Source organism: Bactrocera dorsalis, chromosome 3, assembly GCF_023373825.1.
Source record: "Bactrocera dorsalis isolate Fly_Bdor chromosome 3, ASM2337382v1, whole genome shotgun sequence".
Lineage (NCBI taxonomy): Eukaryota > Metazoa > Arthropoda > Insecta > Diptera > Tephritidae > Bactrocera > Bactrocera dorsalis.
The window spans coordinates 90,708,443-90,723,793 of NC_064305.1; the positions used below are offsets into that span (position 1 = coordinate 90,708,443).

At 35.2% G+C, this 15,351-nt stretch overlaps 3 protein-coding genes across 5 annotated transcripts in view; 2 read left to right on the forward strand and 1 right to left on the reverse strand.

The window, feature by feature from the left end:
* The window catches only part of LOC105225435 (uncharacterized), a 42,043-nt gene that overhangs the window by 12,158 nt on the left and 14,534 nt on the right, over positions 1 to 15,351 (reverse strand). The window lies entirely within an intron of this gene.
* LOC105225433 (lysozyme c-1) lies at positions 490 to 10,861 on the forward strand. Of its 3 annotated transcripts, none has more exons than XM_049452608.1 (5): positions 490 to 635; positions 2,695 to 2,852; positions 2,920 to 3,072; positions 3,164 to 3,312; positions 10,841 to 10,861. In XM_049452608.1, exons 2-5 carry the CDS (start codon positions 2,705 to 2,707, stop codon positions 10,844 to 10,846), a joined length of 456 nt encoding a protein of 151 aa, XP_049308565.1. In that variant the 5' UTR covers positions 490 to 635; positions 2,695 to 2,704; the 3' UTR covers positions 10,847 to 10,861. The 3 variants fall into 3 exon arrangements, with proteins under 3 accessions (XP_049308565.1, XP_049308564.1, XP_049308563.1); XM_049452607.1 differs by lacking the exon at positions 10,841 to 10,861 and adding an exon at positions 3,391 to 3,573; XM_049452606.1 differs by lacking the exon at positions 10,841 to 10,861 and having other exon boundaries at positions 3,164 to 3,384.
* Positions 6,924 to 10,797, forward strand: LOC105225434 (lysozyme-like). Its single transcript, XM_049452610.1, has 4 exons — positions 6,924 to 7,066; positions 10,154 to 10,311; positions 10,379 to 10,531; positions 10,623 to 10,797. The coding sequence occupies exons 2-4, from the start codon at positions 10,164 to 10,166 to the stop codon at positions 10,769 to 10,771; spliced, it is 450 nt and encodes a 149-aa protein (XP_049308567.1). The 5' UTR covers positions 6,924 to 7,066; positions 10,154 to 10,163; the 3' UTR covers positions 10,772 to 10,797.

A 15,351-nucleotide genomic window follows, 5' to 3' on the forward strand; every position in this document is an offset into this window, starting at 1 on the left:
CAGCAGGAATTAATAAACGAACACTCACACGTACAAAGACACAAAGTTACCAATACACCTTCTGGCGCTTGTCGCTCACATAGTAAACAGAACAGTGTGTTCAAAATAAAGAACACAACAAAAACAAAAGACCAAAACATGTTTCATTCACGATTTAGTTACCGCTTTGGGATCATTAAGCGCACATCGCTTCAGTTAGCCGCACGATCGGTTCGTCGCTTGTCGCTATCTTCAGAGACACTTTTGTTGTTGGCATTGTTGCGCGCGCACAAAGCAAAACTAATTAAAAGTGAACACGAAACCATGTAAACAACAATAACAAACGCCAACTAATTAATAAATCATCTTCGAATTCAAACTAACAACTAAATAATCGCATCTAATCAAAGTCGCGCTTCGCAAAGTGCAACAACAATTGTATTAACATATATATGCAAAGATTATTTTGTAAATATTTTGAAGGAATTTCGCCGAAAATTGTGTTATTGTAGTTGTCACGCGTTTAAGTGTTAAGACGAAATCGTGCTTTATATTTAGAATAAGCACTCTGTGTTAAGCCAGCGCTCACCTGTTGCCTCTCTGTGTGTGTAAGTGTGCGTTGGGGCGCATGTGAGATTATCGAGCGGCTTTATTAAGTAAGCACTTTCACCTGTCCGCAGCTCCTAATATTATAAATAGTAAATATTACGTCTTACACACACGCACACACTCACACACTTGCATCCATATAAACAATCACCAAATTAGACACACACAAACATGCACACGCTCATTAAGAACAAGCCGGCGAAGAGAAATTAAAGATTAGCACTAATTAAAGATTGCACATAATTGCGTTTCGCTCGTCAAACTGATTTGCCTGCTCGTTCTTCGGATTTATGCGCGCGTCGTTTGTTTTGGCTTACATTGGTGTTGTTATTTGTGTTTGACCTTGAATTATTTTCTGTTTGTTACTTGTGTTTTTGCTGATTTTCAGTTACGTAGAACTATGTACATATGTATATTAATTCTGTTCCGATCAATTGGGGTAGCCTATAAAACTTGTCAGTCTCCCATAGATTCCGTGATTTGCCTACATTAAGGTAAACAGCTGACATTGTGGGGGCTTCACAGCGCAAAGATACTGTTCGGCAGTCGCCCTACTAAGCTTATATACACACATACATACATATGTACGAGACTGCGGGTGGTTTACGTGAAGTCTCGGTAGTGTACAACATTTAGTCATAAAGTGGGTGGGTTTTTAGCGTTAAATTCAATTTTTAAGCCGAGTGAACTAATTTGAACAATTGACAGTTAGTAAACCTTTTTACTTATTTATTAAAATTTGGAAAAAATAAATTAATATATAATTTAACTGACAGCTGTAAAGTAGAGGTCTCAAAAAACTGGCTTGTGACCATTCCTACGATTTCAACCGAGCTATCTGAAATCCAAAAAACTTATTATTCTAGAATAACGTCTGGAAATACGGGAAAGTTGGAAAACAAAATTCATGAAGTGACGATTGATAGAAAACAAAAAGAATTTTGTACCAATTTTTTTAAATCGTTTGGTTTTTTAAGTAGTCAAAATTGGGATATGGATAGTTCTGTAAACGGTTCAGTCGAGAAAAACGCGTTTACAGTTTCGCGAGCTGGTCGAACTAGTTTGGATGACGGTTTAGCAAAATATCTACATATATCTCCAAAAATAATAAAAATTTTAAAAAGCCTGTGACATATTCTTGCATATTAAAAAACAGCCTTTTCAACAAATTCTTTCTCATATAAAAAATTAAACATTTATTTAGAATTTTTTATTGTTACAAACATACATTAATAGAGAAATTCTGAAATTTTTGGAAAAAATATTTTAAACTCGGTCATTGCGATGCAGGATAACTCTTTACAGGATCATCTAATACTCAAAACTTGGACGAAGGAAAAAAAACTGATTGCTGGACTTTGGCAGACATTTTTACAGAAAAATTAAAATTTCGCAATTTTATTTTTCAAAGAGTAGTAATCGAAAAAAAAAATCTTTCGTCCAAGTCTTTAAGAATTATATCCCAAAGACCTGTATAAAATTTCATGAAGATCGGCTTGAGTTCTCGAGAAATCTTACCAACCGACTTCAAGAACACAGTATCGAGAGAAATGCGCTTAAAGACAGCGCACTTAGCCTAGCTAGCAAAAGTTCTCAAGGCCGTATCTCCGAAAAAATATTTGTAGAATTTAATAAAACAATAAAAAACCAATTTTTGAACCCCTTAAACCCATGTAACCCCTTAAAATTTGAAAATATAAAAAAAAAGGATTTCTTGAGAAGAATTTATTGAGATATGCTTGTATATATTTTTAAGAGAGATATAGAAGTGAATTTTTTTTAGCTATGAAATTTTATAAATAGTGAAACATATTTTGCAAGGGTTACTAAAAGCGCAAATGGCATTTCTTGTTATCAGCTGAGACTTATTTTTGGAGCTGAAGCCACCATAGCTGTTACTCTATGTACATAATTCTCTTCGAATTATGATAAGTCTTTTCATGTCTGGCATACGACGGGAGGTTTGACAAAAGCTTTAATCCTAATTGAAACCGCCTTGAGGTCCTTAAACCACAGAAAAATTATTATATAAAATTCCTGCCCCAATCAACTACAGTTATCTCTAACAGTATTATTGTGCCTTATGCCATACAATATTCCTTACAGAGACTTAAATATGGCTCGCCTTACTTTGCTGTTAGCCCCACTGCTGCTGAGCTGTCTTCTGTTGAACTCTCGTGTGGATGCTAAAGAATACATGCGTTGCCAGTTGGCGAAAGAGCTTTTGCTAAAATACGGTATCAACAAAACGTTTCTCTCCAACTGTAAGTATCATTATTCACAGGCAACAAATACAATTAGATTTCATTGAACTATTTTCCGCTGCGACAGGGATTTGCTTGATCGAGCACGAGAGCAATAGGAGCACCAAAGTGGTGAAACGAAATCCTAACGGCAGCGCCAGTTACGGACTCTTCCAGATAAGCAGCAAGGAATGGTGTCGAGTTAGTCGCAAAGGTGGCCTTTGCGATAAGAAATGTGAAGGTAAGCCGGCTGCTCACATACATACATAAGTATAATTACTTTCAATACTCGCCGTGAACTTGACTAATTTTGAGTTTGAACTCAAACACAGACTTCCTTGATGACAACATAGACGACGATGTGGTGTGTGCGAAGCGAATATTCGAACGTGATGGCTTCAAAAATTGGCCCGGCTGGAGTGCATCGTGCCGCAACACCCAGAACCTGCCAAATCTCGGCCTGGCGTGCAACATACAGACAGTGAGACCGACCCGATCATTGAGACTTAATCAGAAATCTAATTATTATATTATTGTATGAAATTTTAATATTAAATAGGTGTAAACGATAGTGGAACCGGGTGGAGTGTAGATTTTGTAACTAACAGCAAAATGCTACACACACATACTCGTATACCATTGGCAACGCTACTTACTGAATAAAATTACAGGAAGGGATGAACAAAATATTTTTGGAAAAAAATTTAGAAATCAAATACATACATATAGTGTTTACAATAGATTTATTTTGAATTCTCTTTTGATGTTAACTTAGTAGTTCTAGGAATTCTAGTGGTGTTAAAAGTGATAAGTTGATCTTGTGAATTTCGTTCCAAAATTTAAAAAATATATTTGTTTTACTCTGAATTCGGTAATTTAAGTTTGGGACGAAGTCCATGGCCGTCTGTCGGCATATATTTTGTTGTTGTAGCGGAAGAAAGCATTCCTGACGTAATTTCCAGGCATGATGCCGACTTGACATTCCTTGGCCAGATAAAAATTCGGGTCCGTTCCGTTTACAAGCCAAACAAAATCCGGATTGAAATCTTTTTATACCTTTAATGCTATAGTTTCCAGGTGAATGGAGGGTATTCTAGCTTCGCAACCCAAATCTATTGTATTTCTTTTGTTTTACCTAACTAAAAGCAGACAAGTCAGCGAATAATTCCTGCATATATTGAGCCAGGGGTGCTCAAATGGAAAATTTATTATTTAAAATTACAAAATTTTATATTTGATTAAATTCTAATTCAGTTAGACTACAAAAAAAAATATAATATATGGATGTTTAAGGAAGTTCCAACAGAACAAAGTTCTTCTGAAGGCCGAAAGTGTTGCGGAGCAATCTTCAAATTTCTCTGTTTGAACTTCTGCCGCCAAAAAGCGCCTCAAAGCAAATCCAAAACATTAAATATGTTTCTATTCCACATAAGTAGATATATATATACGTACATATACATATATATAAAGAATGTTTTCGTATATAGTTACTAAGGCTTATCAAAACAATTCATAATTAGCAAGTTGTGGAAGTTCAGAGAAGTGGAAAGAATGAGTCGGGCAAAGAAGGTAAGAAATAGTTACTTCAGTGATTTCACTTTTCGAAATATCATTCATTAAGATATACTACTCAACTGTTGTTGTTTTTGCTGTTAGTTTAGTAAACAGCGGCGATAATTGGCCATAATGAAGCCAAAGCCACCGACAAGCGAACACCAAAGGAGTCTGTGAGAAAACCAAAGGCGTTAAAAGTGCCATTTTATTTGTCGATTATTATCGATTATATATTATATACAATATCTAAGTATTATTGAACATATTTTATATATGTAAGTAGTACATATAGCAATTTTTCAAAAATACATATGTGAAAAACGTAAAAATAAAAAGGAAGTACTTAACGGGTTACATGGGTTTACGGGTTTAAACAAATCGATTTTTTGTATTCTTCTTCTTCTTAATTGGTGTAGACACCATGCGATTAACATATATACAGGTACAAGTTTATTTGTATATACTTTAAGTGTGTGCACGGCTCATCGGGTGTTTGAGAGAGCGTTTTGAATACAAAATGCTTTAAAAGTTGTGCTTAGCCACAGTCTAATGAGAAATAATATGCTAATTGTACTCGAATTATGACAGTGGGTTTCTTGCGTTACCCTACAACCGGTATAATAATATAATAACCTGTACCTATGTAGGAGTGTATATGTCTCAGTAGCTAATAATATAAGTTTTCTCAAGTTTCTGAGGCATCTTTTTTTTTGCTGGCAGTTTCAAGTCCTCGAATAGGTGGCAGTGTCGAATCATTACCAAAAATCGTATGAAAGACTAAAAAAAAACTAGAAAAAAAAAAACGGTACGGTTGCACCAAAGGTATAATTTACAAATACAAAAGATTCCTTACAAGACCTTTGACTGGTCAGCTATACGCTTTCTTTACTCGATCGGATAAATTTTTTCGGAGATTGCACCGGTTTCTTTAAGCAATAACTCATGCAAAATTTCCTGAAGATTTCTCGCCAAATGAGATGATTTTCAATAAAACCACTAGATTCCGATCGTTCAGTTTGTATGGCAGCTGTATGCTATAATGGTCCGATATTTATCATTCCGACAATTGAGCAGCTTCGTGGTGACGAAAGGATGAGTGCAAAACTTCAGAACAATATCCCGAGAACTGAGGGACTTGTTCGTATATATGTATACACAAGGACGGATCGGTGGACTGGCAGACATGGTTAAACCGACTTCGCCAGTCACGCTAATCGTTTATATACTATATACACATCAATCAAGTTTTATCAATGTGGTTAATCAATATATAGTACACTTTATAGGATCTCTGACATTTTCTTTTAAGTATTATAAACATCGTGCATCGTACAAACTTAATTCATCCTGTTCAAGGTATAAAAATACTTCTCAGTACCCGTTTATAACTATAAGTTTCGGCTATAGCGTGCTTCGGCAGTGTCCTATGCCAGCAGGAATTAATAAACGAACACACACACGCACATAGGTTACCAATACACCTTCTGGCGCTTGTCGCTCACATTGCAAACAGAACAGTGTGTTCAAAATAAGGAACACAACAGAAACAAAAAACCAAAACATTTTCCATTCACGATTTAGTTACCGCTTTGGGATCATTAAGGGGTTAGGGGTAGTCAGAGGCACGAAAAAATGACAATTTTCAGTATTTTTTTGCTATTAAATCGTTTTATTTTACAAAAGTAGTAATATGGCATTATTATAGAATGTGTTGACTTGAAGTCACGAAAATTTCAAAAAAAAATGAATTTCCAAAGTTATAGTTGTAAGTCCTTGGAGATTCATCTAAAATCAATCGGACAAAAAAAATTAGTTTTATAAATAGATAATCCTAGGCCTGATCGAAGAATTTTTGTTTTTTTTTCAAAAATTAGTAAAATAGCGGCCGCAAGAATTTTTTTCTAAATTTTTGGGGAAAAATCAACAGTTAATTGGTCTTAAAAAATCGAAACTTTTGAAAAAATAAAAATCCTTCGATCAGATCTACTGAGCGGTTTTCGAGTTACAGTTGTCACCAGTACAAAAAACATAGTTTTGAGAAAAACGCTTTTAAAGTTTCACACTAGCGCTTTGAAGTGAACGAGTTCCCTTTGTTATTTGTCGAATAACTCAAAAACTAATTATCGGATCAACGTGAAATTTTCAGATAACATTTTTAAAATATTACACTTAACGAAAATGCAAAAAAAATTATTTTTTTGAAAATTCTGACTACCCCTAACCCCTTAAGCGTACATCGCTTCAGTTAGTCGCACGATCGGTTCGTCGCTTGTCGCTATCTTCAGAGGCACTTTTGTTGTTGGCATTGTTGCGCGCGCACAAAGCAAAACTAATTAAAAGTGAACACGAAACCATGTAAACAACAATAACAAACGCCAACTAATTAATAAATCATCGAATTCAAACTAACAACTAAATAATCGCATCTAATCAAAGTCGCGCTTCGCAAAGTGCAACAACAATTGTATTAACATATATATGCAAAGATTATTTTCTAAATATTTTGAAAGAATTTCGCCAAAATTGTGTTATTGTAGTTGCCGCGCGTTTAAGTGTTAAGACGAAATCGTGCTTTATATTTAGAATAAGCACTCTGTGTTAAGCCAGCGCTCACCTGTTGCCTCTCTGTGTGTGTAAGTGTGCGTTGGGGCGCACGTGAGATTATCGAGCGGCTTTATTAAGTAAGCACTTTCACCTGTCCGCAGCTCGTAATAATAAATAGTAAATATTACGTCTTACACACACACACTCACGCACTTGCATCCATACAAACAATCCCTTCCAACCATCAGCGGGTAAAAAACTAGATAATAAGTGGGTAACATGGGGGTAAACGTGGGGATAAACATATAGAGTGTGTCTTAGGCCGAGCGAATATTTAACCCACTCACGTACATACGTATACATATATACAACAAAAAATAACCCGAAAATGTGCGTTGGTGTTAGTGCTAGAGAAAAAATGTGTAGTTGTATTGAAATATTTGTCACAAGCGGGTAGCTGCTACACGCTCATTAAGATCAAGCCGGCGAAGAGAAATTAAAGATTAGCACTAATTAAAGATTGCACATAATTGCGTTTCGCTCGTCAAACTGATTTGCCTGCTCGTTCTTCGGATTTATGTGCGCGTCGTTTGTTCTGGCTTATATTGGTGTTGTTGTATGTGCTTGACCTTGAATTATTTTGTGTTTGCTACTTGTGTTTTTGCTGATTTTCAGTTTCATATAAACATGTACATATATACATATGTATATTAATTCTGTTCCGATCAATTCGGGGTAGCCGATAAAACTTGTCAGTCTCCCATAGATTCCGTGATTTGCCTACATTAAGGTAAACAGCTGACAATGTGGGGCTTCACAGCGCAAAGGTATTGTTCGGCAGTCGCCCTACTTAGCTGACATACATACATAAGTACTCGACTGCAATGCTTGTGCGGCTTACGTGAAGTCTCGACAGTCTACAACAGTTAATCATAAAGTGGGTTGGTTTTTAGCGCTAAATCCAGTTTCCGAGTCGAGTGAACTAATTAATTTTCCTATAAAACTCATTTTATGCTAACGATTCTTCGATATTTTCTTTAAATATCACAGATTTGTGGTTGTTGTTATATGTAAAATGCATGACTCTCAGCGAGTTTGGAAGAAAACTGAGGAAACCGCAGTTGGCAGTCTTAAATCCGTTGCGATCGGATTCGCATTATTTTCTCTATCTACAGATTAAAGTGTAATTGAACAACTAATCAGGTGCAGAAGGCTCACCTCGGTCCTTGATAGCTCAATCAATATACTTATAACTCTATTATATCTATCTCTATTGTATTCTAGTCTAGAGAATTTAACAAGAAATGCAGGAAAAAATAATTAAATATATAATTTAAAAAAATTCCAGCTGATAAAGTGGCGGTCTCAAAAACTGGTTCTCTGACCATTCCCGAGCCATCTGAAATTCAAAAAAATATTCTGAAATAATGTCTGGAAATACGGGAAAGTTGGAAAACAAAATTCATGGAGTGGCAATTGCTAGAAAACAAATACAATTTTATACCACTTTTTTTGAGTTATTCGTATTTTTAAAAGTAGTGAGAATTAAAATTTAGGGATATGGATAGTTTCTAACAATATCAAGACAATCGGCTCAGTCGAGAAAAACGCGTTTACAGTTTGGCGAGCTGATCGAACTAGTTTGGCTGCCGGGTCAGCAAAATATCTATATCTTCAAAAATAATTTGAGTTTTAAAAAGCCGCTTGTAGACATATTCACACATAGTTATGGTGTTACATGGGTTTCCTCGGGTAAAAAATGTCTTTTTTCAACAATTTGTTCCTCATTTAAAAAATGAAATATTTTATTACAATTTTTTATTGTTACAAACATACACTAGTAACAAAGTAACTCAGAAATTTTGGAAAAAAATAATTTAAATTCGGCCATTGCGATGCCGTTTCCGATGACCCCTCGGAAAAAAGATGCGTCCGCGTTGGGAGGATAACTCCTTACAGGAGCATTTAAAGTGAAAAAATACGTGTTTTACTTAAAACCTTAACTCTGACAAAGTAAAAATACTGAAAAGTGAATTTTTGGCACACATTTTCAAAAAAAAAATAAAATTTCAGTGAAAATTTCGAAACATCTTTTTTTCAAATAGTAGCTATCGAAAAAATCTTTCGTCCAAGTCTTTAAGAATTGTATCTCAAAGACCTATGTAAAATTTTATGAAGATCGGTTAAGTAATTCTCGAGAAATCTTGCCAACCGACTTCAAAAACATAGTTTCGAGAAAAACTCGTTCAAAGACGGTGCACTTAGCCTGTGCTCGAGCGCACAAGTTCTCAAAGCTGTGTCTTCGAAACTATTATTTGCTTGAATATTTAGGACAATAGACGAAGAAAATCAATTTTTTGAAACTCGTTATTCATGTAACCCCTTAAACTTTGAAAATATAAAAAAAATAATCGATTTTGGTCAATTTTTATAATATCCTTTTAACCCTACTTTGTTCTTTAGTGCTGAGATCGCATTTAGTGGTTCAATAAGTCAAATTTTATGGGCACCCCGGCCAAAGAACATCTCCTTGGCTCTAAGGTGTGCTAATGACGTATCCAACAAAGATAATATGCTTAAATAAATGTGTGAGTTTCATGAGAGTATATATTCAAAATTTTAATTGTTGACTTTAGAATTAGCTTATCTACAAAAAGTACTTATCTGAAAATAATATTGTGTGGATTTCCTAAAATTGTTTACTCTCGACAAGATACTTACTAAAATCATTCTGAGAATTCACCGGTTAAGTTTTTGGTTTTTTTTTGTGATGAGTACTAAAGTTTATATGTTCGTTTGTATCAAGGCTCTAAGTTCAACAATCTAAAATATTTTTCCTAATTTATTGAGATGTGCTTGCACATATATTTAAGAAAAAATAGAAGTGAATTTTTCTGGCTATGTAATTTTATATATAGTGAAACATAGTTTTGCTACGGTTAGTGAGAGCGCAAAGGGCTTTTCTTGTTACCACCTGAGACTTATTTTTGATGCTGCAGCCACAATAGTTTTTATTCTACATAATTCTCTTCGAATCATGATAAGTTTTTTCTATGTCAGGCATACGGGGGGAGGTTTGACAAAAGCAGTAATTGTAATTAAAATCGATTTGAGGTTCCTAAACAACAAATAAATAAATAGATCATATAAAAGTCCAGCCCTGACCATCTACAGTTATTCCTAACAACATTATTGTGCCTTATGTCAGTCAATATTCCTTACAGAGACTTAAAAATGGCTCGCCTTGCTTTGCTGTTAGCCGCACTGCTGCTGAGCTGTCTTCTGCTGAGCTATCGTATGGATGCTAAAGAATACATGCGTTGCCAGTTGACGAGAGAGCTTTTGCTAAAATACGGTATCAACAAAACGTTTCTCTCCAACTGTAAGTATCATTATTCACAGACAACAAATACAATTATATTTCATTGAAATATTTTCCGCTGCGACAGGGATTTGCTTGATCGAGCACGAGAGCAATAGGAGCACCAAAGTGTTGAAACGAAATCCTAACGGCAGTCGCAGTTACGGACTCTTCCAGATAAACAGCAAGGAATGGTGTCGCGTTAGTCGCAAAGGTGGCCTTTGCGGTAATAAATGTGAAGGTAAGGCGGCTGCTCACATACATACATAAGTATAATTACTTTCAATACTCGCCGTGAACTTGACTAATTTTGAGTATGAACTCAAACACAGACTTCCTTGATGACAACATAGACGACGATGTGGCGTGTGCGAAGCGAATATTCCAACGTGATGGCTTCAAAAATTGGCCCGGCTGGAGTGCATCGTGCCGCAATCCCCAGAACCTGCCGAACCTCCGCCTGGCGTGCAAATACAGATAGTGAGACCGACCCGAGCATAGAGACTTATCTAATTATTATATTATTGTATGAAATTTTAATATTAACGAGGTGTAAACGATAGTGGGAACGGGGTTTAGGAATCAAATATATACATATAGTGTCTGCAATAACTTTATTTTGAATTCTCCTTTGATGTTAACTTAATAGTTCTTGGAATTATAGTAGTGTTAAAAGTGATAAGTTGATCTTTTGAATTTCGTTTCAAAATTTAAAAAAATATATATTTTTTTACACTGCATTCGGTATTTTAAGTTTGGGACGAAGTCCTGCCGCCGAAAAGCGTCTCAAAGCAAATCAGAAACATTAAATATTTTTATTGTTTCACATAAATAGATATATATACACATAGATACATATGTATATACATATACATACATATATATATAAAGAATATTTTCGTATATAGTTACTAAGGCTTATCAAAACAATTCATAATTAGCAAGTTGTGGAAGTTCAGAGCAGTGGAAATAATGAGTGGGGCAAAGAAGGTAAGAAATAGTTACTTCAGTGATTTCACTTTTCGAAATATCATTCATTAAGATATACTACTCAACTGTTGTTGTTTTTGCTGTTAGTTTAGTAAACAGCGGCGATAATTGGCCATAATGAAGCCAAAGCCACCGACAAGCGAACAGCAAAGGAGTCTGTGAGAAAACCAAAGGCGTTAAAAGTGCCTTTTTATTGAGTATTTAAGTTTAATTTAACATATTTATGATATATGTATATGTAAGTAGTACATTAAGCTTTTTTTTCAAATAAAAAAAGGTAAAAACGTGAAAAATCTAAAAGAAAGTAAGTTAAGGGGTTACATGAGTTTACGGGTTCCAACAAATCGAACGGTTTTTTTTGCTTTATTACATGCAACAACACCTGTAGAATATTGTCCTAAATTTTCAAGTTGATCCGAGTAATAGTTGCGGAGATAGAGCCGTGAGAACTTATTCGCTCGAAGCTAGCTAAGCTAAGTGCGCCGTCTTTAAACGCCTTTTTCTAGAAAGCGTGTTTTTGAAGTCGGTTGGAAAGATTTCTCAAGCCGATCTTTATGAGAAGATAAAATTCTTAAAGACTTGAACGAACATTTTTTTCGATTACTAATATTTTAAAATCAAATTTAGCGAAATTTTCAATGAAATTTTAAATTTTTTGTCAAAATTTCAGTCAAAAATTCAATAATCAGCTTTTTCCGAGTTAAGGTTTTAATTAAAACACGAATTTTTTCATTTTATGATTCTGTAAGGCGTTATCTTGCAAACGCGGCGGCACCTTTTTTCCGATTTCACCGAAAATGGCATTTAAAATGTTTTTTCCAAAAATTTCAGATTTTTTTTGTATGTTTTGAAATGGATATCGTTTTAGAATATGTTGTAACAATAAAAAATTCTAGTAAAATATTTCATTGTTCATATGAGAATAAAATTATTGAAAAAGGAGGAAATCCATGTAACCGCGTAAAGGCGAAATTAAGGACTCAAATTTTCATGCAAAATTTTTTCTCAACATAAGAAATAAAACTTCATGAATCTACGAAGAAAAAAATGATGTAAATGAAACACTTTAATGAGTACAAATTATATTTCAGGTACAATCCAAACTCATTACTTAATTTACATATACATACACTGACTTGAAAGTTATCAAAGAAGACCAGTAGACGTCGTCGCATCCACCACTTTACTTATATCTTCCCTTCATCTCTCAAATTTTCATACACTCTTCACCCAAAGCATTAGGTAATATAAAGAAGAGAGGCCTCAACTGTAACGATCTACATTTCAAAGCAGTTTTTTTAAGCTTTCTTCATAAGAATTCATTTCCTATTTTGCTCGCGGGTAAAGCAACTTCGTGCGATCACCAACGCTTACACCTTGGCTCAGAGCACAGCGTAAAATAAAACAAACGAACGGCGCATTATACAACAAGTAACCATAAATGTCAACCGTGGGCGTTCTCAACATGGCCCGAGGAACTCACAACTATTGGAACGACAACAAGCGCAAACGCAAACGCAATCAAAGCGATCTGCGAAACAATGCAGAATACACCAAATGTTTATACACATTGGTATGTACATATATACGCGTACATATACATATATATATATGTGCTTGTGAATGTGCGTGCGTGAAATAAAAGTTTACTCTCAATTGCGTTTTTATCTGTGCATGGGCGCAGGTTGGCTGTTGGCTGTTGGCTGTCTGCCTACCTTCCTGCCGGCGCTGGCATGTTGGCTCCGCGGCCAGCTGACAGCCTACGGTCTTTGTCTGCTGTCTGGTGTCTGCCACCAATTTTCATTTCTGCCATGCCAACCGAAATAAAGCCGCAAAGTTGGTTTGGCGCGCGCAATGAAAGAGTCATAAACAAAAACAAAAATAAATACGTTTTCAATTGGCTCGGCGATGTGGTTGACATGCATGGGCGTCGGTGCAGTGCGCGCAGAATCGACAAAGAAACGTCCGTCAAACGTCCTCGCAAGCGGCAAAAAGACCAGAGTGTCAGCAGTCAATCTGCGATTGCGTAGGAAAACGAGCCGAAATGTATGTATGTGTCTGCTACAAATACAACAACACATAAGTACATAAGATGCGAGTATATTCATATGTATATGTGTGTACGCTTACATTTCCATAAATACGAAGTCTGCAAGAAATCCACCAGTGAATATATAAATATCTATTTCAATTCTTTGGATTCGCGCTTTTGGCTCACAACAACCACCGAGGAGTGTGTTCCACATATTTACGAGAATTCACACACATCTATGTCGTATGTATGCAGTTATTTCCTGTTTGCAAGCAACGCTGCAGCTTCGAATTTCGAATCACCCAGATGAGCACAAGGAAAGTGCGAAGGCGTTCGGTGCTTTGTAAGCTGTGGTTTCGGTGAATCACCCACCGCAAATGCAAATTTTTATTGCTAAATTGTCATTTGTACCCGCGGGCGTTTTAAATTGCATGTAGAAATATAATATGGCTGCATACCTGACTCGGATGACTATATGTAGGTTGTGATTGGGAATATTCGAGGGCAAAGGAAGTCGGATATGCACTTTATCTCGTTTCGTATTATATACGGAGCAGTAAAACTTAATTAAATGAAATATTGAGGATATCGAGATCTTAAAGTAATTATGTTATTTATACAAATTGCAGAATAATAACAATGCACAGTGGATTGGAGTACAGCTGCAACAGTTTTGATTCAATCTGACTGTCAGCCTCGGGAACCATCTAACTCGCTTCAGATCTTTTTGAGATCTAATAAGCTGACGATTAATAATTTCTATCAGATTGATCTCCAAAAATCAATGTTCGAAACGATCACGACGCGCATTGACTTGTACTTTCCCTTTCACAGAGGTTATGTCGAATAAAGTGCTAAAATCATTATTTCAATCGGTTTTTAATGAAATTATTTGTTTCTGTGAAAATACATCGGATGCCATTTCCAGTAACGTGCCGGTCTTGAGCAGCACGGAAGAAGTACGGTCCAAAGACGCCGCCTGCCCCATATACCGCATCAAATCGTATTTTTTTCGTGATGCAATGGTAACTCATGAAGTGCGTGTGGATTGATGCCTGACCAATAACGCATATTTTGCTTCTTGACAAAGCCATTCAGCTAGAAATGAGCGTCAGATGATTTGTTGAAGATGATTTTTCGATGAATATCCGGATCATTTTCACATTGTTGCTCAGCCCAATTCACAAACATACTACAACGATTATGGTGGTCAAGCGGCTTCAGCTCTTATTTCAATTTGATCTTGTAATGATGATCTTTTCACAAAATTTGGTACAACAATGTCACAGAGATGGCACGGGAACATTTTCACCTGTGTCTGTGGATTCAAAATTTTTCTACTAGACGACCATTAATTGGATATAGCGCTCTTAAAGTTGAGGCCCACTGACTTTGAATTTCGGTAGTAAATTTTAATAATTTTGACTAGTTGTTGGATCGTATGTACGTATATCTTTCCATGGTGAAATGGCTTACTGAAAATAAATGTCAATTCGTCAACGTTCCGTAGCGTTTCCATTGAAAACCCTGTTAGTTGCTATAAAAAATGTTCTTGGGAAGGGTACTAGCTTCAACGCAGCCAAAGTGAAGGTTTTTCCTTGTTTTTTTTTTTTTAATTTTTAATTTTTTATCACTAAAAACAAAAGCACTTGTATTAGTATTATTTTCAAAAAAATTTGAAAAACAATACATTTTCTTTCTTTACGTTAAAAAATACTGGTATTATTATGTAATATGTGAGTCTAATAAAACATTAGATTTAAGAACGAAACCTCTTGAAATTTTAACACACTTTTCAAATGTTAAACGTACATATATATGTATGTTTATTTATGTGTATGTATGCATAATTGTATGTAGGTATGTACATACATATATGTTTGTATGTATGTATATTTGTATGAACAATTAAGCTTTTGTTCGCAGTTTCAAACACAATTTTGTAACTTTTAAAGTTTAGCCATAGTATTTATAGTATTAAGAGTGTAAGATATATTTACATATAAATTTGTATAAGGTAATGTAAATATGTATGCTGT